Consider the following 26,961-nt stretch of genomic DNA (forward strand, 5'->3'; position numbering starts at 1 on the left):
CTAGTGAATACATTTACATTTATATAATGTTATAAATTATGGGAATAGCAAACTTCAAAGTATCATTCTTGTTTTTAGTATTATAAATGGTTATTCTTATTTTGCTCTTGAAATTGTGGCATAGTGTTTTTTTTTATTTGATTAATATAGCCTAGGTAACAACTACTAAGTTATTAATGGATTCCAATTATTCATTACATTCTCATTGTGACAAAATTACCTGTGTGCCACAATTGCACCAGATGTCAAACTCAAAGTAATGTCAGTGTGGAAAAAGCAACACTAATAGTAAATCAGGGCCACTGTTTCTTATAAAAAAAAAAATTGATGCCAGATTTGTTAGAGGATAGGGATAAAGATTTAAGAAGTGATCTGATTGGTTTATTTGAGCACCATCAGCACTTTTTGGAAATATAGATTTTACTACGCCCACATAATCATGTCATTTTACAAGTACCACATTTTACCTTGCAATACTTTAAAAATGTGCATGGTACTATATACGTTACTATGTGGCCATCATGTAGCTGGGCTTGAGAAGCAAGACTAATTTATTATGAGCTAAATATAAATAGCGATAACTTTGATAACCCCCTCCAGGCCCGAAAAGTTTGCAGAATGGGGATAAAATATACTTCCTTATAATCCAGTAGTCTGGGTTAAATAAAGGCTGAAACATAACATTATACTACTGATAAACAAAATGAATAACATTGATTCCCCCTGTGGCCCCTGTCAAGGGGAGGTATGTAGTAGAAGGCAGGCAGTCTATGGGCCGACACTATATTACCAAGTAAGAATACACCTACAGTATATGTGTCTGCCATGTGAAGGTTATATTTTTGTGATACTACTACCACCTCAAGAAAGCGCCCTTTTTATCCTCCCTTCTTTTCCTTTGTAAATTTGTTTGTATTGGTATTCACACATAATGAGATTGTTTTACTAACTGGATTGGCTTAGAAACCTGATGTAGGTCGCTGCAGTAGGAAAGCAATGAACTGTGCACTGCAGTGGAGTGGTATGGTGAGGAGCAGCCTGCACCCAATCCTAGTGTTAGGCTGTGGATAAGAGGAACAAAAGAACCGGAAAGTAGTTGGGAAGCAGGATAATGTACGGCAGAGAAGAAAGCAATAGTAGAAAGCAGTAGAGATCTGGCAAGTAGTATAAAGGAACTGTGTAATGCTTGTGGTGTATGTAACTATTTGCAATGTTTTCAGTGATCTATGTACCAGAATATAGTTTAAAGGGGTTTTCTCATTAAAACTTACAGGATAGGGAACAAGTAAGAGTAAGCTGGGGGTCTAACATCTGTGCCGCCTGCAATTCTTTATGGAGCTATGGAGTACACTCGGCTCTCTCCGGCAGCTCCATAGATAATAAATGGAGCTGCGGGTCACAGACTGACCCACTTCTTTATTCAATACAAAGGGGGGGGGGGCAAGGAGATTGTTGGGGGTGGGGGTTGGTCAAGTAACTCAGACCCCTGCAATCTCTTACCTGTCCCCTATCCAAGTATTTGGGAAACCCCTTTAAAGAACTTAAGAATAGAAAACTATGAATGATTGATTCTATGCACAGCAACACTCTTGTTCATGGCATTACAACTAGAGATGAGCGAACCTGGAGCATGCTCGAGTCCATCCGAACCCGAACTTTCGGCATTTGATTAGCGGTGGCTGCTGAAGTTGGATAAAGCCCTAAGGCTATGTGGAAATCATGGATATAGTCATTGGCTGTATCCATGTTTTCCAGACAACCTTAGAGCTTTATCCAAGTTCAGCAGCCACCACTAATCAAATGCCGAACAATCGGGTTCAGATGGACTCGAACCCAAACCCGGTTCCCTCATCTCTAATTACAACCTAGTCCCATCCAAGTCACTAGGATTGAGCTGCAATAACTAACAAGGCCTATGCACCAGAGTAATGCTGTTTGTGTAAGAAAGCAGGCAGTTTTTACATCTTTAAAGGATCAGGTGATAATGTATTTAATAGTCTATACAATGCGTTGTTACCTTCTCTGAATAACCACAAGACATTTTTATTTTATGAAGAGATGCTTTTTATTGAATACATTCTATACACAATAACCCACTTCCATAGTTGAAGATGTGTTTTTTTGTGCACCAGTTTAGCTGTGGTAGCTGTGGCTAAGACCATCAACCAAGACGGCAAAGAATTTCTCCCATGCATGCTGAACCTGGGGACTGAAGGCAGTTCCAAGCTTGGCAGCAAAGACGACGATCAGAACCTCTCCAAAACGCTGTAGATAGAGTAATACAATTGTGGTTAGTTTAGTTGCATCAGGTTGATTTGAACAAGACCCATATCCATATGACTATAAATATATTATATGGGTTATGTGTAGAGATTAGCGAACCTCGAGCATGCTCGAGTCGATCCGAACCTGAACTTTCGGCATTTGATTAGTGGTGGCTGCTGAACTTGGATAAAGCCCTAAGGCTATCTGGAAAACATGGATATAGTCATTGGCTGTATCCATGTTTTCCAGACAACCTTAGAGCTTTATCCAAAATCTGCAGCCTCCGCTAATCAAATACCGAACGTTCGGGTTCGGATTGACTCGAACCCGAACCCGGTTCGCTCATCTCTAGTTATGTGCTGTGTACCCCAAAGCTTAAACAATGTAGTGTATAGTTAAATAATGATTTTTTTATTTACAGCCATAAACCTTTATGTGTTAAAGAGGTAATTCCATCTTAGCTTGTTACCAAGTGCATTCGGCTATCCCTGCAGCTCCCATAGAGAATAAATGCACATACACATCATTCCACTCTATTGTGATGGGAGACTTGAGTCCCTGTTCTAAGGATCGGTGAGGGTCCTAGAGGTCAGACCCCCACTGATCATATTATTATCCCTTATCAGCCAGTGAACAAGTGTTTGCCTGTTGTTCATTGGTTGATCGCTTTTACACTGCCGATTATCAGGAATAAGCATTGCTAGGAACACTTATTTGCCCAATAATGGGCCCATGTAAGAGGGCCTTATAACTGTGTAAATTGTTATGTTTTGACAACCTCAATAATCCTGTGTGGCTAAAACGTTCAAAATCCATAAAAAGGAACATGTCTCTTACCCTGAAGTTTTCAGGATCCACATGCAGCTTGAAAGCATGGATGTCACTGAGGGTATGCAGAGAAGCCTTCACGTTATCCAGGTGGCCGAGGGTGTCACCAATGGCTGACAGGACCTTCTTTCCATGGGCCTGGACCTTGGCATTTCCAGCAATTGCAGTTGGGTTGGACAGGTTTCCGAAGCTGCTGAAATACCTCTGAGTCCAGGGGTATACAATCAGAAGCCTGTTAGGAGAAAAAAACAACATTATAATACAGCCACATGTCATGATGTAGGAGTCAAAAGGGCAAGGGTTTATGCACATAACCACATCTTACAGATCTACAACACAGCATCCATATCCTACTGTACCGTACTTTTATACAGGCACCTTTTCCTGCCTAGAAGCAGGTACCACATGATGGTATACAGACTGCCCATTTTATGGAATTATAAAGACTCAGCATGCTGCCATCTTAGCGCTATGCACTAAATATGTTGCGTGTCTATCTACATATTACAGCTAATAGTTTGGAACATATTAATGCAGCAAGAATAATAGATAAAATTTTATTGATTTAGGTTATGTTCCTACAATGTTCCATTTTACAGCTGCTTTTTAACTATCATGATTTGCATAAAATTGCAATGTTTTGTCTGTTCAAAAAGGCAGCTGTGAAATGGACAATGGACATGTGTACTAAGCTTAAATGAATAATTGGTTTTCATAGAGTTAAAAAAAAAAAAAAACTTGTGGTAGATGAAAACTTTAAGTCTTTATTATTGTGAAACTGTAATGTGTATTGTGACATTGTAATAGCATGTCTGAACTATTCCAAAGTGTAATGAAGTCATTGGTAAGAAAATAGGTGATAGAACCTATAGACTCTTTAAAGTAGTTCAGACATGGATCTGATGTTCCAAAGCAAGATTTATATTATTGCCAACTCTTATATAATAAAACCATGAAAAATAAAAGTGAGAGTATATATTATTGTATATAAATAGGAGGTAGATCTTTGCTATAGTGTGTTAGTATAACTTTGCCAATACTTTTGAAAGATAGAGAAGGAGAACATTTGGCAAGTGGCAATAAAAGACAAAAAAATGCTTTAACATATCTAGCTATAAAAAAGGAACTGATGAGTTTTCCCATTACCTGGAGAGAGCTTCATGTCCATCCTGCTCCACATTGACCTTGGACCACACGGAGGTGATGGCGGCCTTTTCTTCAGCTGTCCAGTTAACCATGGTGACGGTTAGAGGTGAGTAGCTAGTGCTTCTATTGTAAGAAGTAGAGGGCTCTAAGAAACCCTGTTTTCCAAGTATGATTTATAGGGTGCTTAGTATGTCACGCCTAAACAGGAACTATGCTGTGTCACCTTATTGTTTCAACTCTATCACCCCAGCCTGTACTGATAAGGAAATGATATGACTGACATTGCTATTTAATATCATGACTTATTCATATGTACATGAATTTGTTAGTCTGTCTCTGCTTGTGCTGATCATACACAAATGTTTCATTGCATAAGTTAACAATAGATAAGAAATGAACAGCTGCTTAACAGATAAAATTGTAAATGCGAAACGAAATGAATTCACTTGTGAGAGTCCAGTTAAAAGTCAGATAAAAAAGATTTTATTCTGTTAATATGATGACAGGTGACCAGTAATAGTTGGGATCAGATTATCACACAATTTATCTTGTGTTGGTCCTCTTAGACTACATAAGTGCTTAGCAGTCCTGTATATAATGAGAAAACTCATTAAATCACTGTGGCTTCTCATATGTTTAATTTCACTTTTTTGTAAACAGGCTTTAGGCTAGGGCTAAACGGCAACATTGGTTGCAGCAAGGTCCTGCATCCTAACATCATCATGTTGAACTGCAGTGGGTGGTGTTTAGAGATGATTAAGCACTAAAATACCAGAACGCTTGTTATTTATGCCAAGGTTTTTTTCAATATTCGGATGTTTGATCAAGTAACGAACCCCATTAAAGTCAATGGGAGATTAGAGAATTTTTTAGGAGCTCCTACTTGGCAGAGGGGAGGGTGTCTGGTCTACCTAAAAACCTCAGAAAGTGATGGAAACACTGCAGAAATGGAACAGGACTAGCAGGGTGAGCATGCATGGATGCATCTAAGACTCCATGGCTGCTGTATTAGCTGTACTAGCTGTATACTGATCCACTATCAGACTGAATAGACTATCTAATACTAGTATACTATACTGTATGTCAGATGCTTTTTTCTGTGTCATACAGGCATATCACTAGTCCTAAAAAGCACTGTTGGGTAGTTGTAGATTAATGCTAGTACGCCTACTGCATATTCTAGTAACACAAACTGTAGCATAGTATACAACTGCGTATACTAGCTATATACCAGTACCACTATATTTTACCACTATCGGTATCAGTATACTGTACTGTGTAATACTGGTATATTGTATATATGACCTTTTTTTGGGGCTCTCACACTGTGAGATTATAAGTCTTGAAAAAGTCTTTTGGGTGTTTGTTAGTTTGTCGCCCACCTATACATCCTATATAATATATATATATATATATATATATATATATATATATAATACTAAGGTACAGCTCTCAAAACAAAGCATATTGCACCAATGCAGTAAGTGTTACTCGGGCTAAGCATGGGGCCTACCAGCCAAGAAACACATATCAAACCTACAAAAAAGAAACAAGCTGCAACCCAAATGAAATTAATTCAATTAATTTAATCTTAATTTTTAAATCTTAATTTAGATAAAATACACATCATATGTGATAAAACGGAAGAACCAAACTGATAATGGCATACACTTAGAAGCCAAGGAACATATGTAAATTGCAGGCACCATACAAATATCAGTATACCAACCCTAGCATAGGATTTTAGATGGAACGTATATAAGGTGCTTTGATGCAAAGTGTTCGATAATACAGAGAATCTAAACCTACCAAAAAGTATACCGTAAGGGCCCATTTACACAGAAAGATTATCTGACAGATTATCTGCCAAAGATTTGAAGCCAAAGCCAGGAATGGATTTGAAAAGAGGAGGAATCTCAGACTTTCCTTTATGACCTGATCTCTGTTTATAGTCTGTTTCTGGTTTTGGCTTTAAATCTTTGGCAGATAATCTGTCAGATAATCTTTCTGTGTAAATGGACCCTAATGGTGCGTTTACACAGAGATTTATTTGACAGATTTTGGAAGCCAAAGCCAGGAACGGATTTGGAAAGAGGAGAAAACTCAATCTTTCCTTTATGACCTGTTCCCTGTTTATAGTCTGTTCCTGGCTTTGGCTTCCAAAATCTGTCAGATAAATCTCTCTGTGTAAACGCACCATTAGAATCCACTATTTACTCGCTGTATATCATTACCTATACTGCTTAGTACCTATGGCCGCCCAGTCTAATGCTTCCCAAAGGGGTGAAGAGGGCCCTAAGCCCTGCTCTAGCAGCTCATCCTGTCAGCTAACAGAACACAAGTGAATCAAGGATTAGGTGACTTGGTTCTATATACACCCAGTTCATCCCATGTGGCTGGCCAATCTCTTCTAGACGAGCAGCCAACATAGCTGCAGCATAGCAGGATGTGCAAGCCCCTTCCCTGCTCATTTAAGCCACCGGACATTTTGGGAAGCAAGCATACCATGCAGTGCTTCTTAGAGTATTGAGTACTTTGAGCACCCCGATATTTGAGCGAATAGTGTACTAGAACAAGTATACTCACTCATCTCTAGTCGTGTTGCACACCAATAGGTTGCAATTGGGGCCACTTGTGAATAGTAACACACTGCATTCACTAACTGTAGCTGGCAGTGTGACATTACATTTTTGCAAGAACAGGTGATGACCCCGGAGGAAAGCTGGAAGGCTTCTGATTCTTTGGGGTGAAATGACAGGGCTTTCTACTCAGTACAGTATTAGCATGGGGACACAGAGGAGCCAGTATGAAGAAATCTTGCTAATTTACAGAGCAAAACACTTCTCTTGCAAAATGCTCTTAAACCAAGTTACCTGTAATTCAAGGTTTCACTGTAGTAAACTTTAAAGGTGTAGTGCGGCGGTAAACAATTATTCACAGAATAACACACATTACAAAGTAATGTATGTTATGTCTGTGAATAGCCCCCTTCCCGTGTCCCACCACCCCCACCCGTGTACCCGGAAGTGTGGTGCGCTATACATACCTGTCACGTGCCGACTCGTCTCCGATCTTCAGTCTGCGAAGCCGTCTTCGGACGGCCGGGCCGAATCCCTCCGAGCGTCCTGAGTGCCGGACTGTCATCAGCTGCTCAGCCGCGATTGGCTGAGCCAAACTGTGCTCAGCCAATCGCGGCTGAGCATCTGATGAAGCTGAAGAGGGCGGCCGACACTCTCAGCGTCATCAGATGCTCAGCCGCGATTGGCTGAGCACAGTTTGGCTCAGCCAATCGCGGCTGAGCAGCTGATGACAGTCCGGCACTCAGGACGCTCGGAGGGATTCGGCCCGGCCGTCCGAAGACGGCTTCGCAGACTGAAGATCTGAGACGAGTCGGCACGTGACAGGTATGTATAGCGCACCACACTTCCGGGTACACGGGTGGGGGTGGTGGGACACGGGGAAGGGGGCCATTCACAGACATAATATACATTACAAAGTTGTATAACTTTGTAATGTGTGTTATTCTGTGAATAATTGTTTACCGCCGCACTACCCCTTTAAGGTAAAAGAATATTTTTTGAGAAACTAACCAGTGGAAAGCCAAGAAACTACCCATAATCTTTGCACAATACTGTCTCGCAGTAAAAGGTTTCACTGATACCTTTTCGGAAAGGGGTGTGTGCGTGTTTAATGTGTCACACGCAAAAGCCGCGCCCCCTCTGTGTGCGGGCGCCTCCCTTCCTGCTTGTCTAAGGCAAGCAACACATAGGGGCCCGATGTGATTAAAATATTTTTAAAAAGTGTATGTTTGTGCAAAAATGTATGCGCATCTGGCAAATTTAGGGCACAAAATAGCACCTACACCACATAATACATGTCCCCCATAGAGTCTGCCTCAGGTTGGTATAAGCAATCTAATCATTACATGTATAAGTCTCCAAAACCGTCCCTAAATAAAGCTGTTTACACAATGTAACATTTCTATTAATCACGGCCATTGTTGTCGATTTGCAACAACGGCCGTCATTAACCCCTTGCCGCATATGGACGTACCGGCACGTCCAAATCTGCATGTAGTTCCTGCTGATAAACGTGCCGGTACGTCCACGGGATGACAGGGGCGCAGGAGCTGCACTCCTGTCATCCCCGGCGGGGCCCGGCTGTCAGTGATAGCCGGGCAACTGCCGAGATCCGGGCCGTGCCCGATTCCCGGCAGTTAACCCCTTAGTGACCGCTGATACGGCGGTCACTAATGGGCCGGCGCTGTACTGCATTTCATCTCCCCCCACCGTGAATCCACGGCGGGGGGAGATGAAATACGTCAATCAGACCCCAGATCAGCCCCTCCCTAGTAGGGCAGTCACTAACCCCCCTACCCCGGCGGCCATCGGATCCAAGATGGCCGCCACAATCGCTGTGAACAGACAAAGTCCGTTCACAGCGATGGAAATGTAAAAATGATGGAAAGCCCCATGCTCTCCGCCACTGGAGGTAGCGGAGAGCATGGGGCAGTGATCGGGGACTCCCCCTTTGGGGTCCCGGAACAGGCGATCGGCGGTATATACTATATACCGCTGATCGCCTGTTCCCAGTGCAGGGATGCACTTTTTATCCCCTGTCACCATCAATGATTGGTGACAGGGGATAAAAAGTGCCAGGGTCCGTCCCCCAAGTCGCCCCCCCCCCAGTCACCCCATCCCCCAGTCACCCCCCCCCCCCCCTTCCCCTTATACGTTACCTGATCCTGGAGCTACTTCCTCTTCGGTGTCCTGGCTGGTTCTGATGTGCGCATGCGCGTCAGAACCAGCCAACTCAGAATTTAAAGTGACAGAGACCAATTTGGTCTCTTGTCACTGAACTATGATTACTGTGATAGAAAAGATCACAGTAATAATAGTAATACAGTGAAAATGAATGTGCAAAGTACAAAAAGTGACAAACATACAAAAAAATAAAACACACACTTTTTATTATAGTAATAACTGCATAATTACCCGTAACCACCGCAGGTTGTCTGTAACCACAGCAGGTTGTCCATATCCACCCCACATTGCCCGTAACCACCCCAGATTGTCCGTAACCACCCCATGTTTACCGTAACCACAGCAGGTTGCCTGTAACCACCCTAAATTGCCTGTAACCACCCCAGGTTGTCTTTAACCACAGCCGGTTGTTCGTATCCAGGTCATGTTGTCCGTAACCACCCTAGATTGCCTGTAACCACCCCAGGTTGTCTGTAACCACAGCAGGTTGTCCGTATCCACGTCACGTTGCATGTAACCACCCCAGGTTGCCTGTAATCACCCCAGGTTGCCTGTAACCACCCCAGGTTTCCGCAACCACTCCAGGTTGCCCGTGACCACCCCATGTTGACCGTATCCACCCCAGATTACCCGTAACCACCCCAGGTTGTCTGTAACCACAGCAGGTTGTCCGTATCCACCCCACATTGCCCGTAACCACACCATGTTGACCGTATTCACCCCAGATTACCCGTAACCACCCCAGGTTGTCTGTAACCACAGCAGGTTGTCCGTATCCACGTCACGTTGCCCGTAACCACCCCAGGTTGCCTGTAATCACCCCAGGTTGCCTGTAACCACCCCAGGTTGCCGCAACCACCCCAGGTTGCCTGTGACCACCCCATGTTGACCGTATCCACCCCAGATTACCTGTAACCACCCCAGGTTGTCTGTAACCACAGTAGGTTGTCCGTATCCACCCCACATTGCCTGTAACCACCCCATGTTGACCGTATTCACTCCAGATTACCCGTAACCACCCCAGGTTGTCTGTAACCACAGCAGGTTGTCCGTATCCACCCCACATTGCCCGTAACCACCCCATGTTGCCCGTGACCACCCCATGTTGCCCGTGACCACCCCAGATTACCTGTAACCACCCCAGGTTGTCTGTAACCACCCCAGGTTGTCTGTAACCACAGCAGGTTGTCCATATCCACGTCACATTGCCCATAACCACACCAGGTTGCCTGTAACCACCCCAGGTTGCCTGTAACCATTCCAGGTTGCCTGTAACCACCCCAGGTTGCCGCAACCACCCCAGGTTGCCCGTGACCACCCCATGTTGACCGTATCCACCCTGGATTACCCGTTACCACCCCAGGTTGTCTATAACCACAGCAGGTTGTCCAGATCCACCCCACATTGCCCGTAACCACCCCATGTTGACTGTATTCACCCCAGATAACCCGTAACCACTCCAGGTTGTCTGTAACCACAGTAGGTTGTCCGTATCCACCCCACATTGCCCGTAACCACCCCAGGTTGCCCGTGACCACCCCATGTTGACCGTATCCACCCCAGATTACCCGTAACCACCCCAGGTTGTCTGTAACCACAGCAGGTTGTCCGTATCCACCCCACATTGCCCGTAACCACCCCAGGTTGCCCGTGACCACCCCATGTTGACCGTATCCACCCCAGATTACCTGTAACCACCCCAGGTTGTCTGTAACCACCCCAGGTTGTCAGGTTGTCTGTAACCACAGCAGGTTGTCTGTAACCACAGCAGGTTGTCCATATCCACGTCACGTTGCCCATAACCACACCAGGTTGCCTGTAATCACCCCAGGTTGCCTGTAATCACCCCAGGTTGCCTGTAACCACCCCAGGTTGCCTGTAACCACCCCAGGTTGCCCGTGACCACCGCATGTTGACCGTATCCACCCCAGATTACCCGTAACCACTCCAGGTTGTCTGTAACACCAGCAGGTTGTCCGTATCCACCCCACATTGCCTGTAACCTCCCCAGATTGTCCGTAACCACCCCACGTTGCCCATAACCACTCCACGTTTCCCATAACCACCCCATGTTTACCGTAACCACAGCAGGTTGCCTGTAACCACCCTAGATTGCCTGTTACCACCCCAGGTTGTCTTTAACTACAGCAGGTTGTCCGTATCCACGTCACGTTGCCTGTAACCACCCCAGGTTGCCTATAACCACCCAAGGTTGCCTGTAATCACCCCAGGTTGCCTGTAACCACCCCAGGTTGCCTGCAAGCACCCCAGGTTGCCGCAACCACCCCAGATTGCCCGTGACCACCCCATGTTGACCGTATCCACCCCAGATTACCTGTAACCACCCCAGGTTGTCTGTAACCACAGCGGGTTGTCCGTATCCACCCCATGTTGACCGTATTCACCCCAGATTACCCGTAACCACCCCAGGTTGTCTGTAACCACAGCAGGTTGTCCGAATCCATCCCACATTGCCGGTAACCACCCCAAGTTGCCCGTGACCACCCCATGTTGACCGTATCCACCCCAGATTACCTGTAACCACCCCTGGTTGTCTGTAACCACCCCAGGTTGTCTGTAACCACATCAGGTTGTCCCTATCCACGTCACGTTGCCCGTAACCACCCCAGGTTGCCTTTAACCACCCCAGGTTGCCTGTAATCACCCCAGGTTGCCTGTAACCACCCCAGGTTGCCGCAACCACCCCAGGTTGCCCGTGACCACCCCATGTTGACCGTATTCACCCCAGATTACCCGTAACCACCCCTGTTTGTCTGTAACCACAGCAGGTTGTCCGTATCCACCCCACATTGCCCGTAACCACCCCATGTTGACCGTATTCACCACAGATTACCCGTAACCACCCCAGATTGTCTGTAACCACAGCAGGTTGTCCGTATCCACCCCACATTGCCCCTAATCACCCCAGGTTGCCCGTGACCACCCCATGTTGACCGTATCCACCCCAGATTACCTGTAACCACCCCAGGTTGTCTGTAATCACCCCAGGTTGTCTGTAACCACAGCAGGTTGTCCGCATCCACCCCACGTTGCCCGTAACCACCCCAGGTTGCCTGTGACCACCCCATGTTCACCCTATCCACCCCAGATTACCCGTAACCACCCCAGGTTGTCCGTATCCACCCCAGATTACCCGTAAGCACCCCAGGTTGCCCAGAACCACCTCCAGATTACCCTGAACCACCCCAGACTGTTCATAACCACCCCACGTTACCTGTAATCTAATTTTTTTTATTGTATTTTAGTAACTACGCTATTCTAATAACTGTTACTAGCTGCGGTTTTGCTCCAGCAAATTGGCGCTTCTTCCCTTCTGAGCCCCGCTGTGTGCCTATACAGTGGTTTATACCCACATATGGGGTACCGTTCTACTCAGGAGAACCTGCTTTACAGATTTTGGGGTACATTTTTTTTTACTGTTCCTTGTGAAATTTAGAAATTTTAAACTAAATGAACATATTATTGGAAAAATTCGAGTTTTTCATTTTTACTGGCCAATTTTGAATACTTTCCTCCAATACCTGCTGGGTCAAAATGCTCACCACACACCAAGATGAATTCTTTAAGGGGTGCACTTTCCAAAATGGGATGACTTATGGGGGGGGGTTCACTCCACTGGCACTACAGGGGCACTGCAAACGCACCTGGCGCTCAAAAACTTCTTCAGAAAAATCTGCACTGAAAATGCTAATTGGCGCTCCTTCCCTTCTGAGGCCTGCTGCGTGCCCATACAGTGGTTTATGCCCACATATGGGGTACTGGTCTACTCAGGAGAACCTGCGTTACAGATTTTGCAGTGAACTTTCTCTCCTGTTCCTCAAGAAATTGAGAAATTTCAAACTAAAGGAATATATTATTGGAAAAATTCACGTTTTTCATCTTTACTGTCTACTTTTGAATACTTTCCTCTAATACCTGTGGGGTCAAAATGGTCACCACACCCCAAGATGAATTTTCTGAGGGGTGCACTTTCCAAAATGGGGTGACTTATGGGAAGATTTTACTTCGCTGGTACTACAGGGGCACTACAAACGCACCTGGCGCTCAGAAAAGTCTTCAGCAAAATCTGCATTGAAAAGGCTAATTGGCGCTCCCTTCCTTCTGAGCCCCCCTGTGTGCCCATACAGTGGTTTATGCTCACATATTGGGTACCGTTCTACTCAGGAGAACCTGCGTTATAAATTTTGGGGTACTTTTTTTCCTTGTTCCTTGTGAAATTGAGAAATTTCTAACTAAACGAACATATTATTGGAAAAATTCGAGTTTTTCATTTTTACTGTCTAATTTTGAATACTTTCCTCTAATACCTGTGGTGTCAAAATGCTCATCTTACCCCAAGATGAATTCTCTGAGGGGTGCACTTTACAAAATGGGGTGACTTATGGGTTTTTTTCTTTCTGCTGGCACTACAGGGGCTCTGCAAACGCACCTGGCACTCAGAAACTTCTACAGCAAAATCTGCATTGAAAAAGCTAATTGGCGCTCCCTTCCTTCTGGGCCCCGCTGTGTGCCCATACAGTGGTTTATGCCCACATATGGGGTACCTTTCTACTCAGGAGAACCTGCGTTAAAAATTTTGGGGTAATTTTTTTCTCTTGTTCCTCGTGAAATGGAGAAATTTTAAACTAAACGAACATATTATTGGAAAAAATTTTTCATTTGAGTTTTTCATTTTTACGGTCTAATTTTGAGTACTTTCCTCTAATACCTGTGGGGTCAAAATGCTCATCCTACCCCAAGATGAATTCTTTGAGGGGTGTACTTTCCAAAAAGTGCTGACACTCCAGGGGCGCTGCAAACGCACCTGGTGCTCAGAAACTTCTTCAGCACAATCTGCATTGGAAAAGCTAATTGGCGCTCCCTTCACATATGGGGTACCGTTGTACTCATGAGAACCTGCGTTACAAATTTTGGGGTGGTTTTTCTCTCATGTTCCTTTTGAAAATAAGAAATTTTAATCTAAAAGTATATATTATTGGAAAATTTTAATTTTTCATTTTTTTACGGCCTAATTGTGAATACTTTCCTCCAGCCCCTGTAGGGTTAGAATGCTCATTATACCCCAAGATTATTTCTTTAAGGTGTGTAGTTTCCAAAATGGTGTCACTTATGGGGGTTTCCAGTATACAAGCCTCCTAAATCAACTTAAAAAAAGAACTGGTCCCTAAAAAAATCAGTTTTGGAAACTTTCACAAAAATGTGGTAATTTGCTGATAAATTTCTAAGCCCCGTAACACCCTAAAAAAGTAAATGTTTATGAAATGAAGCCAAAATAAAGAGGACATATCGGTAATGTGACTTAGTAACTAATTTATGTGATACGACTTTCTTTTTTTTAGAAGCAGAGAATTTCAAAGTTCATAAAATGCTAATTTTTTAAATTTTTCATGATATTTTGATGTTTTTCACAAAAAACACACAAAGTAGTGACCAAATTTTGCCACTAATATAAAGTGCCATATGTGACAAAAAAACTATCTCAGAATCGCTAGCATACGTTAACGCATCACTGAGCTATGAGCGCATAAAGTAAGACAGGTCAGATTTTGAAAAATGAGCCTGGTCATTAAGGCCCAAATAGGCTTAGTCTTGAAGGGGTTAATAGAAAAGTCATGTTGCACTGCAGTCAGAGGGAATCCCGGCTGGAGTGTACACACATAGTATACACTCCGGATGGGATCACTAGTAGCCGCAGAAAAAACTGATGTGTCAGTTTTGTGCAGCCGCTATTCATTGAATAGCGGCTGCACAACACTGACAGCTCACTCAATGGAGAGCGCAGCTCCGGCTGCACTCTCCATTGTGTGCTATGGTGAATTAGGATATGGGTGTGCACGGATGCGCCCGCATCCCAATTCAGCACAAATTAATTTCATCCGGTCGGTACTGCAGTACTGGCCAGGAGGAACTTCACTGACATCGGCTGTTCTTCACTGTCACAGAACGGCCGGTGACTCACATGTGAACCCGACCTTAAAAATTAACTCCTGCATTGCTGGATGAAAAGCAATTGGGTGTCACAAAAAACCAGGCCCAGTTCACACCAGGCTACTGCCCATTCCTGACAGTACCCCCCCTATTATGAGGGGCCTCAGGACCCTTAGCCAATGGACCAGGCTTAGAAGGATTTAGTACATGGTATCGCCGAACCAGGCGGGGCGCATGCCTGTCCTTGGCAGAAACCCACGTACATTCTTCTGGCCCGAAGCCCTTCCAGTGGACCAGATACTGTAATGAGCCCTGTACCCAACGAGAGTTTTAAATTTTCTCCACCTCATACTCCAATTCACCCTGGATGATGAGCGGAGCAGGAGGAGGCGACGGGGACACCGGTGGCACATATTTATTCAAAAGAGACTTATGAAATACACTGTGAATGCGGAGGGATGCAGGCAGTTTCAATCTGAAGGTAACAATATATTTGGGCGCCAGTTTTCCTGATTGCACCCTTAATCTAATATTTTTGTTCGAGAGCCAGACCTTATCGCCTAGTACATATTGATGGCCACATATACGTCTTTTATTAGCATGCTTTTGATAAGACTCTTGGGCTTTAACCAAGCTCTAATGAGCTTGGGCCCACACTGCACAGTTTAGAATATATAGCCTCAGCTGAGGGGTTTACAGATTCAGGGGAATGAGTGGACAAGTACCTGGGATTAAAACCATAGTTACAAAAAAAGGCGACATCTTAATGGAACGTTGTACATGATTATTAAGAGCAAATTCTGCTAGTGAAATAAAATCCCTCCATCTCTCTTAAGCATCAGCCACAAAACACCTCAGAAATTGTACTAAAGACTGATTGATCCTCTCAGTTTGCCCATTAGTTTGAGGATGGAAGGCAGACGAGAAGGAAAAAGAGGTGCCCAGCCTGCCACAAAACTCTCCAGAGCCTAGCCACAAACTAAACACCTCTGTCAGAAACAATGTTTTCAGGGATCCCATGCAGACACAGAATGTGGTTGATGAACAGTGTGGCTAGAGTTCGAGCATTAGGTAATTTACACAGTGAAATGAGGTGGCACATCTTTGAAAATCTATCCACGACCACCCAAATTACAGTTTTACCCTTAGACAGTGGCAGGTCAGTAATAAAATCCATAGAAATGTGCGTCCAAGGTCTCGTAGAGACCGGTAGAGGATGTAAGAGACCCTCAGGTGGCCTACGAGGAACCTTTGACCAAGCACAAGTCTCACAAGCCTCCACAAAAGATTTGACGTCCCGGGCCCAAGCTGGCCACCAGTAATGGCGTGAGAGCAAATACTTGGTTCCTGCTACCCCGGGGTGTCCAGCCAACAGTGAACTATGAATCTCCTCCAAGACCCGGAGATTTGGAGTATTACGGGGTGCCAGTACCTGCGACTCCGCAATCTGAGTCACCAAGTCTGGCTGCAAGACAGACACAACAACACCAGGTTTTAAAATCGTATTGGGCTGATTCCTGGGAGAATTCTCGATGTCGAAACTGCGAGACAGGGCGTCAGCTCTGACATTCTTGGAATTAGGCCGATATGTGATCTCGATGTTAAATCTAGAGAAGAACAAGGCCCACCTCGTCTGACCTTTGGTGAGATGTTTAGCACTGTCTAAGTACATCAGATTATTATGGTCAGTGAGTACTACCCCTTTATGTTTGGCACCCTCAAGGAAGTGCCGAACGACATTTTGATAGTCAGTAATTCTCTGTTGCCAATATCGTAATTACATTCGGCGTGGGTAAACTTCCTTGAAAAGTAGGCAACAGGACGGAGGTTGGTAAGAGTGTTAGACCCCTGAGACAAAACCGCTCCCACCCCCACCTCCCATGCGTCCACTTCCACACCGAAGGGATGCTCAAAATTCAGCTTAGTTAGCACTGGAGCCTCTGAAAAACATTGCCGAAGTTTATTGAATGCCTTGATAGCTTCTGAGGTCCAGTTTACTAGGTCCGCCCCCTTCCTAGTTAAATTTGTAAGGGGTTTGGCTACAAGTGAGAAGTCTTTGATGAACTTCCTATAGTAATTGGCGAAACCCAAAAACCTCTGCAGGGCCTTCAGGTTATTGGGTCGCTCCCATTTTTTAATGGCTACAACCTTAAGCGGATCAATCCCAAATAAGTTTGGGGTTATATAATAACCCAGAAACGAGACCTCCTGAATACCGAACTGGCATTTCGATAACTTGGCACACAGACTATTTTGTCTCAGAAGCTCCATTACTGTACGTACATGCAATATCTGAGAAGCCTAATCGGGGGAAAGTATCAAAATGTCATCCAAATAAACAACAAGAAACCGACCTAAATGCTCACAAAAAATGTCTGTCAGGAACCGGACAGCAGGACAATACAAGACAGTGAGCCCTGACGCAGAACCCCGCCCACTCTCCCTACCTGCTTGCCGCAATCCGCCCTAGGATGGCGGCAGGCAACTGGGCGGCGGTCCCTGTACTGGCTAGGTGGGACACAAAGACAAGACAGACAGACAAAACACAATAAAGAATGGTCGACAGTCCGGGTAACAACAATCGGGCAACGCAGTACAAAAACACAATCCAAAAAGCACGGTCAATAAACAGGCAATATTGTCAGGGGCAGGCAGCAAACAGGGATAGTCAGAATACAAGGCAAAAATAGTCAGAATAAACACAGAGCTAAACAGAGGCAGAAGCAGGCTGAGACAAGCTCACCAGCATCAGAGTTAACTCCGGAGAGGCCAGGAGTATCTCAGGCAAAGCGGGTGTGGCTGAACAAACCCAGAGGAAATAGGCCAGTGTTCAGACAAGGTTCAGGACACGCAAAACATACAAAAACACTGAATATCAGTCTTCTCAGCCGCGCAGCACGAGCCAAGGGGCGCACGGAGTTCGGCACAGGCACATTCATGACAGTACCCCCCCTTTTATGAGGGGCCTCCGGACCCTCACTTGATAAATCAGGTGTAGGCGGAAAATTACCTCTCACCACACAGGTTTCAATGTCACTATCAATGTCATTATCCGTCTCCCACTCATCAGAGGAGGACTCTGGGTTACAGACAGATGAGTTACAGACCGAGTTATCATCACCACAATTGACATTTACATCAGGTACACGTATGGCAGGTTTATCAGAGGAACAATTTATGCCAATTTCACCAATGGTTACCTGTGCGCCCAGATGACCTTCCTGGGAGTCACCTGGACGCTGATGATGTTCTGATCCCTGGGGACGTATGGGGCAATGGCTGATGTAGTGACCACTGTTCCCGCAGTAAAAGCACAGCCCATTATGTCTCCGAAACTCTTGTCTTGTCCTGACGTTCAATACTCCCAGCTGCATAGGTTCCTCCTCTGAGACAACAGGTGGGAGCATAGGTTTTTGAACAGGAGAAGTGGAAGATTGGAAGAGGTCAGAGTTTGCTTTTGCCCTCTTTCTGTCACGTAGTCTGCGGTCAATAGAAATGGCCAAAGCCATGGTCTCTTTAAGGGTTGGTGGATCTGGGTGACCTACCCAGGCATTTTTAATGCCCTCTGCCAATCCTTGCTTAAAGAAAGCCTTTAAAGCAGGGGTCTCAAACTCGCGGCCCTCCAGCTGTTGCAAAACTACAAATACCATCATGCCTGGGATAGCCAAAGCTTGCTTTGGCTGTCCCAGGCATGATGGGAATTGTAGTTTTGCAACAGCTGGAGGGCCGCGAGTTTGAGACCCCTGCTTTAAAGCCAGTTCACACCAAGTAGTCACCACACAAAATTTTCTAAATTCAGAACAATATTCCTCTGCTGGTCGCTTACCCTGACGGAGAGAGAGTAGATTATTCTCTGCCAATGCCCTGTCATCACGTTGAGCATATACAGTACCCATGGACAAAAAAAAATTCTCCAAGCTACTCCATTCCTCTGCCTCAGGAGGGATTTTGAGAGCCCAAGCCTGAGGATCTCCATGAAGCAGTGAGACCACAATACCAACCTTCTCCTGCTCAGAAGGGAAGTGATTGATCCGAAAAAACAACATGCAAGCACCCCTAAAGGACTCAAACTTTTCCATATCACCAGAAAATCTATCAGGGAGCAACATGACCGGTTTTCTAGGATTTTCCACCACTGGGGGCGCTACCAAAGCATTATTCTGGTTGGCAGACAAAATTTGAACCTGTTTAGCAAGATCATCAACCAGGCAAGACAACACCTCCATCTTAGCAACCAGGTTAGAATCCATTAACTGGGTTATCTGGTTGGCCAGTTTAACCACAAGGCCTGACACCCCCTCCACCCGGGTAGCAAGATATTCCACAAAAGCCATGGCACCAGAGGGGGGCAGTATATATATTAGGCCGGATATTCTGTCAGGAACCGGACAGCAGGACAATACAAGACAGTGAGCCCTGACGCTGAACCCCGCCCACTCTCCCTACCTGCTTGCCGCAATCCGCCCTAAGATGGCGGCAGGCAACTGGGCGGCGGTCCCTGTACTGGCTAGGTGGGACACAAAGACAAGACAGACAGACAAAACACAATAAAGAATGGTCGACAGTCCGGGTCACAACAATCGGGCAACGCAGTACAAAAACACAATCCAAAAAGCACGGTCAATAAACAGGCAATATGGTCAGGAGCAGGCCGCAAACAAGGATAGTCAGAATACAAGGCAAAAATAGTCAGAATAAACACAGAGCTAAACAGAGGCAGAAGCAGGCTGAGACAAGCTCACCAGCATCAGAGTTAACTCCGGAGTGACCAGGAGTATCTCAGGCAAAGCGGGTGTGGCTGAACAAACCCAGAGGAAATAGGCCAGTGTTCAGACAAGGTTCAGGACACGCAAAACATACAAAAACACTGAATATCAGTGCCATCTCAGGCGCGCAGCACGAGCGAAGGGGCGCACGGAGTTTGGCACAGGCACATTCATGACAATGTCATTCACAAAGTGTTGGAAGACCGCCGGGGCATTACATAACCCAAAGGGCATGACAAGGTATTCCAAATGAACCTCTAGGGTATTAAAGGCGGTCTTCCACTCAACACCTTCCCTGATTCTGATAAGATTCTGAGCCCCCCGTCTGCCCAGAGTCTGCTCCAGTGGCATTGACTGGACACTTGAGCAGCAAGGGCCATACTTCTAAACCTGAAAAGAACTTAAAATTAGCAAAATTAGCTGAGAACCCAGAATCAATCTGGGCATACCATGAAACATTTTTCTCCCCCAACACAAGAGAAATTGGCAACAGTAATTTATTCTTCTGGGTGAAGGTTAACTGTACGCCTGAGAGACCCCCTCGATAGTCTCTCAGGCGCTGAAGTTTTTCCAGCAGGTGGTCCCAGCTTGGGAGGACATTGCTGAACTCTGTGTCCTGCTTTCCCACCATGCAAACACAGGTTGTTCTGCAGGCAGAGTGCTCGTCTGAACTTGGCATCAGTGAAGTCTAACTGCATAGGCTCCTCTGGTGTGGGTATGGCAGGAGGGGAAGGTTTAGGGTAGGAGACAGGAGACAAAGAGGTTCTGGGATGGTCTGGGGTACCCCTCTCCCGCTGTCTGTCCCCCAAACGTCGGTCAACTCGGATGGCTAGTGTCATACTCTCTTCAAGAGACTCAGGGGTGGGATAAGCCACTAACATGTCCTTTAACCGGTCACTAAGTCCCACACGGAACTAAAAGAGGAGGGCAGAGTCATTCCAAGTGGAAAGGCCACTCCACTGCCTAAACTCTGAACAGTACTCCTCCACTGGACATCTGCCCTGTCTCAACCCCGTCAGCTGACGCACAGCCTTGGCTGCACTGTCAGGGTCATCGTAAAGCAACCCCAATGTCAAAAACAACTGGTCCACTGTGAGTAACTCAGGAGAGTCAGGTAATAAGGAGAAGGCCCATTCCTGGGGTGGCCCTTGGAGAAGGGACATGACTATGCCTACCTTCTGGGTCTCATCTCCAGAGGAGCGGGGATGTAACCTAAAAAATAACCTGCATCCCACCCGGAAGGCACAAAATTTTCTCCTGTCCCCTGTGAATTCATCTGGGAGCTGGACGGGCGGCTCAGTATAAAACGAATAAAACTACAGTTAGGCTGGCTATTCTGTCAGGGCAGGATGGTACGGACACGAGAAGAACCCTGAGACTGAACCCACCCACTACCTGCCTCAGTCGGCCCTAGGCGGCCACGGACAACCACAAAGGGGTTCCCTATGCTGTATAAGTGACACACAAAACGGGATAGACAGACAAACACAATAGAGAAGGGTAAATGAGCCAAATCAAAACCACACGGACAACGCAGTACAAAATCAGCAATAAAATCGGATAGTCAAAGGTCAGGTGGTAGGTCGGATAACAAGTCGAGCAGTCAAAGGGAATTAGGAAATAACAGGAGTAGACACAGGGAAGCTGGGATCTAGGTATAAACCGAAATAGCCAGCATAGAAGTGAGCAGGTAGCTGTTATTTATCCAGGATCAGAGGCAGGCCCGAACTGGTAATCTGGCAAGGCGGGCAAATGCCCGCTGGGCTGGCCAGATTACCAGTCCGTGTGCCGCATAATGAAAAAAAAAATAAAATCACCGCGGCGGCCCGCTCCTGATGTGCTCCTCCAATTCAATTAACATGGAGCAGGAGCGTGGGGCCGATGCGGCCGGCCGCAGCGACCCCTCGTTGATTGGAGGAGCACGTCAGGAGCGGGCCAGCCAGGCAGAGGTGAACGGGCTGTGGTGGCGGGAGGGGGCCGCGCGCAGGCACGTCTGCAGGCACCTACACCAGGCCCCCAGCGGTGACGTCACTTTCCTGACGCGCCGCTGAGGACCTGGAGGAGAAAGAGGAGAGGGGCCGCCGCCGTGGACTGAAGATCCAGGCCGAGTAAGAAGCTGCTGGGGAGCGAAGTGAGGTGAGAATGTTTTTTTTTTAACCCCTTCATATGTGGCCACACAGTGAGGGCATGCAGGGGGGCTATTCTATATGGGGGGATGCAGGGGGGCTATTCTATATGGGGGATGCAGGGGGGCTATTCTATATGGGAGGGGGTGCAGGGGGGCTATTCTATATGGTAGGGGGATGCAGGGGGGCTATTCTATATGGGGGGATGCAGGGGGCTATTCTATATGGGAGGGGGATGCAGGGGGGCTATTCTATATGGGGGGGATGCAGGGGGGCTATTCTATATGGGGGGTGCAGGGGGACTATTCTATATGGGTGGGGGATGCCGGGGGGCTATTTTATATGGGAGGGGGATGCAGGGGGGCAGGGGGGCCGCCGTCGCCGTGGACCAAAGATCCAGGCCGAGGAAGAAGCTGCTGGAAAGTGAGGTGAGAATGTTTTTTTTTGTTTGTTTGTTTTTAACCCCTTCATATGTGGCCACACAGGGAGGGCATGCAGGGGGGGGCTATTTTATAATGGGGGGGGGTGCAGGGGGGCTATTCTATATAGGAGGGGGATGCAGGGGGGCAATTCTATATGGGGGGATGTAGGGGGCTATTCTATATGGGGGGATGCAGGGGGGCTATTCTATATGGGAGGGGGTTGCAGGGGGGCTATTCTATATAGGAGGGGGATGCAGGGGGGCTATTCTATATGGGGGGATGCAGGGGGGCTATTCTATATGGGGGGATGAGGGGGGGCTATTCTATATGGGAGGGGGATGCAAAGGGGCTATTCTATACGGGGGGATGCAGAGGGGCTATTCTATATGGGAGGGGGATGCAGGGGGGCTATTCTATATGGGGGGATGCAGGGGGGCTATTCTATATGGGAGGGGGATGCAAAGGGGCTATTCTATACGGGGGGATGCAGAGGGGCTATTCTATATGGGAGGGGGATGCAGGGGGGCTATTCTATATGGGAGGAGGATGCAGGGGCGGCTATTCTATATGGGAGGGGGATGCAGGGGGGCTATTCTATATGGGGGGATGCAGGGGGGCTATTCTATATGGGAGGGGGATTGCCAAGAGGTATTGCAAGAGTAATGCCGATGTAACAAGCCAGAGTATACCCCCAGCCCAGACTATACCCGGGGTTAAAATGGCCTAGGCTAGATTATACCCTGGGTATATTTTGGCCTAGGCTAGATTATACCCTGGGGTATATTTTGGCCTAGGCCAAATTATACCCCCTCTGGCCATTTTATACCCCCATGAAATCAGTAGCATTGAGTGATATATAGGAACTGCTTAATTTTTCAACATTTTATTGAGGATTCAGCTTTGCTGCGTTAAAGGGGTAGTACGGCGGTAAAGAATTATTCACAGACTAACACACATTACAAAGTTATACAACTTTGTAATGTATGTTATGTCTTTGAATGGCCCCCTTCCCCGTGTCCCACCACCCCCACCCGTGTACCCGGAAGTGTGGTGCGCTATACTCACCTGTCACGTGCCGACACCCGTCTCCGATCTTCAGCGAGGGAGGTCTTCTTTGGGCGAACCGCGAACAGCTCCGACTGTCCCGAATGCCGGACGCCCTCTGCAGCGTCATCCGATGCTCAGCCGCGATTGGCTGAGCATAACTGTGCTCAGCCAATCGCGGCTGAGCACAGTTGTGACACGGCGGAGGGGGGCGACTGGCAGTGACTCGGCCGTTCGTCCGAAGATGACGTTTGGCACAAGATGGCGGACGGCCCTCGACAGGGATCAGGTAATGTATAATGCACCACACTTCCGGGTACACGGGTGGGGGTGGTGGGACACGGGGAACGGGGGGATTCACAGACATAACATACATTACAAAGTTGTATAACTTTGTAATGTGTGTTATTCTGTGAATAATTTCTGAGCGCCGCACTACCCCTTTAAGTGAGAAGCTACTGATGTAAATCTTAAAAATCTAAACACATTAAGGCCAGGTTCAGACTATGTAACTGTGCGGCTGTAGTTGCGGCTGTAATTGTGCGGCGGTATTTTTGGTGGTTCATGCGTACGCTGGAAAGTATAGGATATACGGCTGCACAGTGCACACTATGTATGAATCTACGGCCCGATCGTAAACGGACCCGTAAAAAATGAACAAGACCATTGTTTGCGGCTGGACATGCGGCCGAGGATTGACAGGCGGTCTGTACAGAGTACTTCAAAAATAGCCGAATGAAATGATTCCGAATTCCGATGCCTCTAATAGTTAATATATTAAATTAATAAAACACATTTTCTTTGTAATAAAGTCCCTTTCGTTGGTCAATAATTTAATTCTAACGAATCCATCATTTTGCAATTAAATATACTGTTAAAATAAATAGATATATAAATAAATGTATATTTATATATATATTTATTTTTTGACAGTATATTTAATTGCACAATGATGGATTCGTTAGAATTAAATTATTGACCAACGAAACTGAATTTATTTCATCGAAAATGTGTTTTATTAATTAAATATTAATTAGTACAGGAAGCTCCATAAGCCGTTAATTCATATTGCCGGCAAAAGAGCATTCTGTACTAAGCATCACTTTACTTTAATGAAAACATCAAATGTTTCTTCTAATTATGTTATCACAATAGCATTATTAGAAGAAACATTTAGAATTATATGTGCGCTCAGCTGATTGGCTGATCGGCTCAGCGCACATATAATTAGCGGGTCCGCAGCACAGTGACTTCACAGTGCAACATCGGGGTGAGTATAGAGCTCTCCCCACCCCCTCCCCAGCACTGCACCCCTCCCAGCAAGGAAGGGGGGGGTCAGTTAACCCCTTCCTTGCTGGGATGGGTGCAGTCTGACATCAGTCTGGCCCCCAAGGGGTTAAGGGGGATGCAATACATCCTCCCTTAACCCCTTGGGGACCAGACTGTAAGCAGCGATCTGTAAAGATGCTGCATACTGTAAGGTGCACAACACCGCTCACAATGATGGGTGTTGTGCTCCTGTCTGTGTGTTTTTTGTGTGTTTCTCCATTTTTGTTTTTCAGATATCGGTATCCTGGGGATTACGTCGGATTCCGTGGACTACGACGATGACCAGCGTTTTTTTTTATGTTTTTTTTTAATAAAATGGTCAATGAGGGGTGTGGGGGTGTTTTTATTTGAATACATTTTTTTTTTAACTTGTGTCTTGTCTTTATTTCTTTACTTTATAGACTTAGTAGTGGAAGCCGTCTAATAGACGGAATCCATTACTAAGTTGGGGCCTAGTGTTAGCCGGTATAAAATGGCTAACACTAACCCCCCATTATTACCCCAGTACCCAATGCCACCAGGGGTACTGGGAAGAGCCGGGTGCCAGTGGTCCCGGAGCGTCAAAATTGGCGCTCCTGGACCGGGCGGCAGCAGGCTGGTAAGATTTAGGCTGGGGAGGGCCTAAACCAATGGCTCTTCCCACCCTGGTGTTACCAGGCTGCTGTCGTTTGGTTTTTAACCCGGCTGGTTATAAAAATAGGGGGGACCCTAAGCGGTTTTTTTTAAATAAATAAATAATAAAAAAAAAACGCATAGGGTCCCCCAACGGGTGTCTCAGTTGCCCCTAGCAACCAATTAGATTCCACCTTTCATTTTCCAAAGAGTCTGTGAGGAATAGCTAAGGGCAACTGAACCAGTTCTACTTTACACTATGTTTGATAAATCTAATTTATCATTGAGTTTGCACAAATTTTAGTTTGTTTTTTTTTGGCTAATAAGGAGATTTTGTGCACTTTATAAAAATCTATGCAACACCTATTAAGGGTTTTCTTTTTTTTCCCATTCGTTTTTTGCAAAAGGGTGAAAAAAAGGACGTGCCCCGTTTTGATCAGTTTTTCCATTAACTTCCATTATAAAAAAAGGAAAAAAATGCATCCATTTTTTAGCGTACACAAAAAACGTGGTTGACTGCGTTTTTGTGTACCCTAAAAAAATGTGTTTTGATCTGTTTTTCAATCCGTTTTTTCTTGTTTGGAAAAGGGAAGAAAAAGATGGTCTGCAAAAAATGTCCAGCTTTAAGCATAAATTGTGGAATAAATTAAGCAAGATGTATCAAGGCACTTTTTTTTTGCGCAACAACCGTAAAATTTTGCATAGCCCATACAAAGCTCCTCCAGCTTGCAAAAATAATGCAGATGATGCACTGATGGGAGAGCGCCATCTGCTGTCAGTTCAATGTGAGGACTGTACTGTATTTCCCAACAAGAGGAAGCAGCTGTGTATCAGAGTATGATTAACCCCTAGACGACCTAGGAGGTAAGGGTCTCTAGACGACCCTAGGCGTACCCATACGTCCTAAGTTGTTGATGTGCTATGAAGCGTGCTCCAGAGCGGAGCGTGCTTCATAGCAGGTGGAGGCCGACTACAGTCAGCACCCGGGCCCCCACTGTTAATGACAGGCTGAAGCCTGTCATTAACCCCTTAAACGTCGCAATTGAGCTTAAGTGTAAGTGACAGAAGCAGCTCCTGTCACTTTCCAATCGGGACCCCGCAGTGTGGCTGTGTCAAACCTCCGCAGGCCTCTTACCTTTCTCCGAACAAATAACCTATGACCCTTGAGAAAGTCCAGTTAGTGGACGGAACGCGTGGGCTTCTGTCCCCCTTACTTAGAGACCTCCTGGTTCACCCTGGTTTGGTCCCTAAGTACCTTAATGAAGGCGCCGTTGTCTCCTCTCCCTGCTGTCTGTACCTGTGGAGGCGCTGTTGTCTTCGCTCCCTGCTGTCCGTACCTGTGGAGGCGCCGTTGTCTCCTGTGAATTAGGAGGCAAAGCTTCTTGATCTATCTCCAGTGTGACACCCAATGTAATGTGATTCTATGGTGCCGTCTCCTAATGCACAAGTACGCTCAGCAGTAGAGTTGATCGAAACTCAGGAAATCCTAGGTTCGATCGCACTCGAACTATACCCCGGGTTGTAACATAGCCTAGGCCAGAGTATACCTATTTAGGCTTGTGGCAGACCATCCGAAATATCTATTTTGGATCGAACTCGAACATTCACGAACCTGCCGCATTAGATTGCTGATGCCTTATCGGTCCGCGGACCAGGCAGGCATCAGCAATCTAATGCGGCAGGTTCGTGAATGTTCGAGTTTGATAGAACC

The 26,961-nt window shown here is 46.1% G+C and overlaps 1 protein-coding gene across 3 annotated transcripts; it reads right to left on the reverse strand.

Annotated features, from left to right (window-relative positions):
* Positions 1-2,065: 2,065 nt before the first annotated feature.
* Positions 2,066-26,606, reverse strand: LOC138802186 (hemoglobin subunit beta-2-like). Of its 3 annotated transcripts, none has more exons than XM_069985367.1 (4): positions 26,588-26,606; positions 4,240-4,362; positions 3,103-3,325; positions 2,066-2,265 (listed from the first exon to the last, which is right to left on the reverse strand). In XM_069985367.1, the coding sequence occupies exons 2-4, from the start codon at positions 4,329-4,331 to the stop codon at positions 2,134-2,136; spliced, it is 447 nt and encodes a 148-aa protein (XP_069841468.1). In that variant the 5' UTR covers positions 4,332-4,362; positions 26,588-26,606; the 3' UTR covers positions 2,066-2,133. The 3 variants fall into 3 exon arrangements, with proteins under 3 accessions (XP_069841468.1, XP_069841466.1, XP_069841467.1); XM_069985365.1 differs by lacking the exon at positions 26,588-26,606 and adding an exon at positions 26,548-26,575 and having other exon boundaries at positions 4,240-4,495; XM_069985366.1 differs by lacking the exon at positions 26,588-26,606 and adding an exon at positions 26,506-26,562.
* Between the last annotated feature and the right edge of the window lie 355 nt (positions 26,607-26,961).

The sequence above is a fragment of the Dendropsophus ebraccatus genome, chromosome 9 (genome assembly GCF_027789765.1).
Source record: "Dendropsophus ebraccatus isolate aDenEbr1 chromosome 9, aDenEbr1.pat, whole genome shotgun sequence".
Taxonomy (NCBI): Eukaryota; Metazoa; Chordata; class Amphibia; order Anura; family Hylidae; genus Dendropsophus; species Dendropsophus ebraccatus.

Coding starts and splice junctions, on each gene's coding strand:
- LOC138802186 (XM_069985367.1), bottom strand. CDS start 4,331: ATGGTTAACTGGACAGCTGAAGAAAAGGCCGCCATCACCTCCGTGTGG. Junction 3,326..4,239: donor GGACATGAAGCTCTCTCCAG/GTAATGGGAAAA, acceptor TTCTCCTAACAG/GCTTCTGATTGTATACCCCT. Junction 2,266..3,102: donor TGGATCCTGAAAACTTCAGG/GTAAGAGACATG, acceptor CTCTATCTACAG/CGTTTTGGAGAGGTTCTGAT.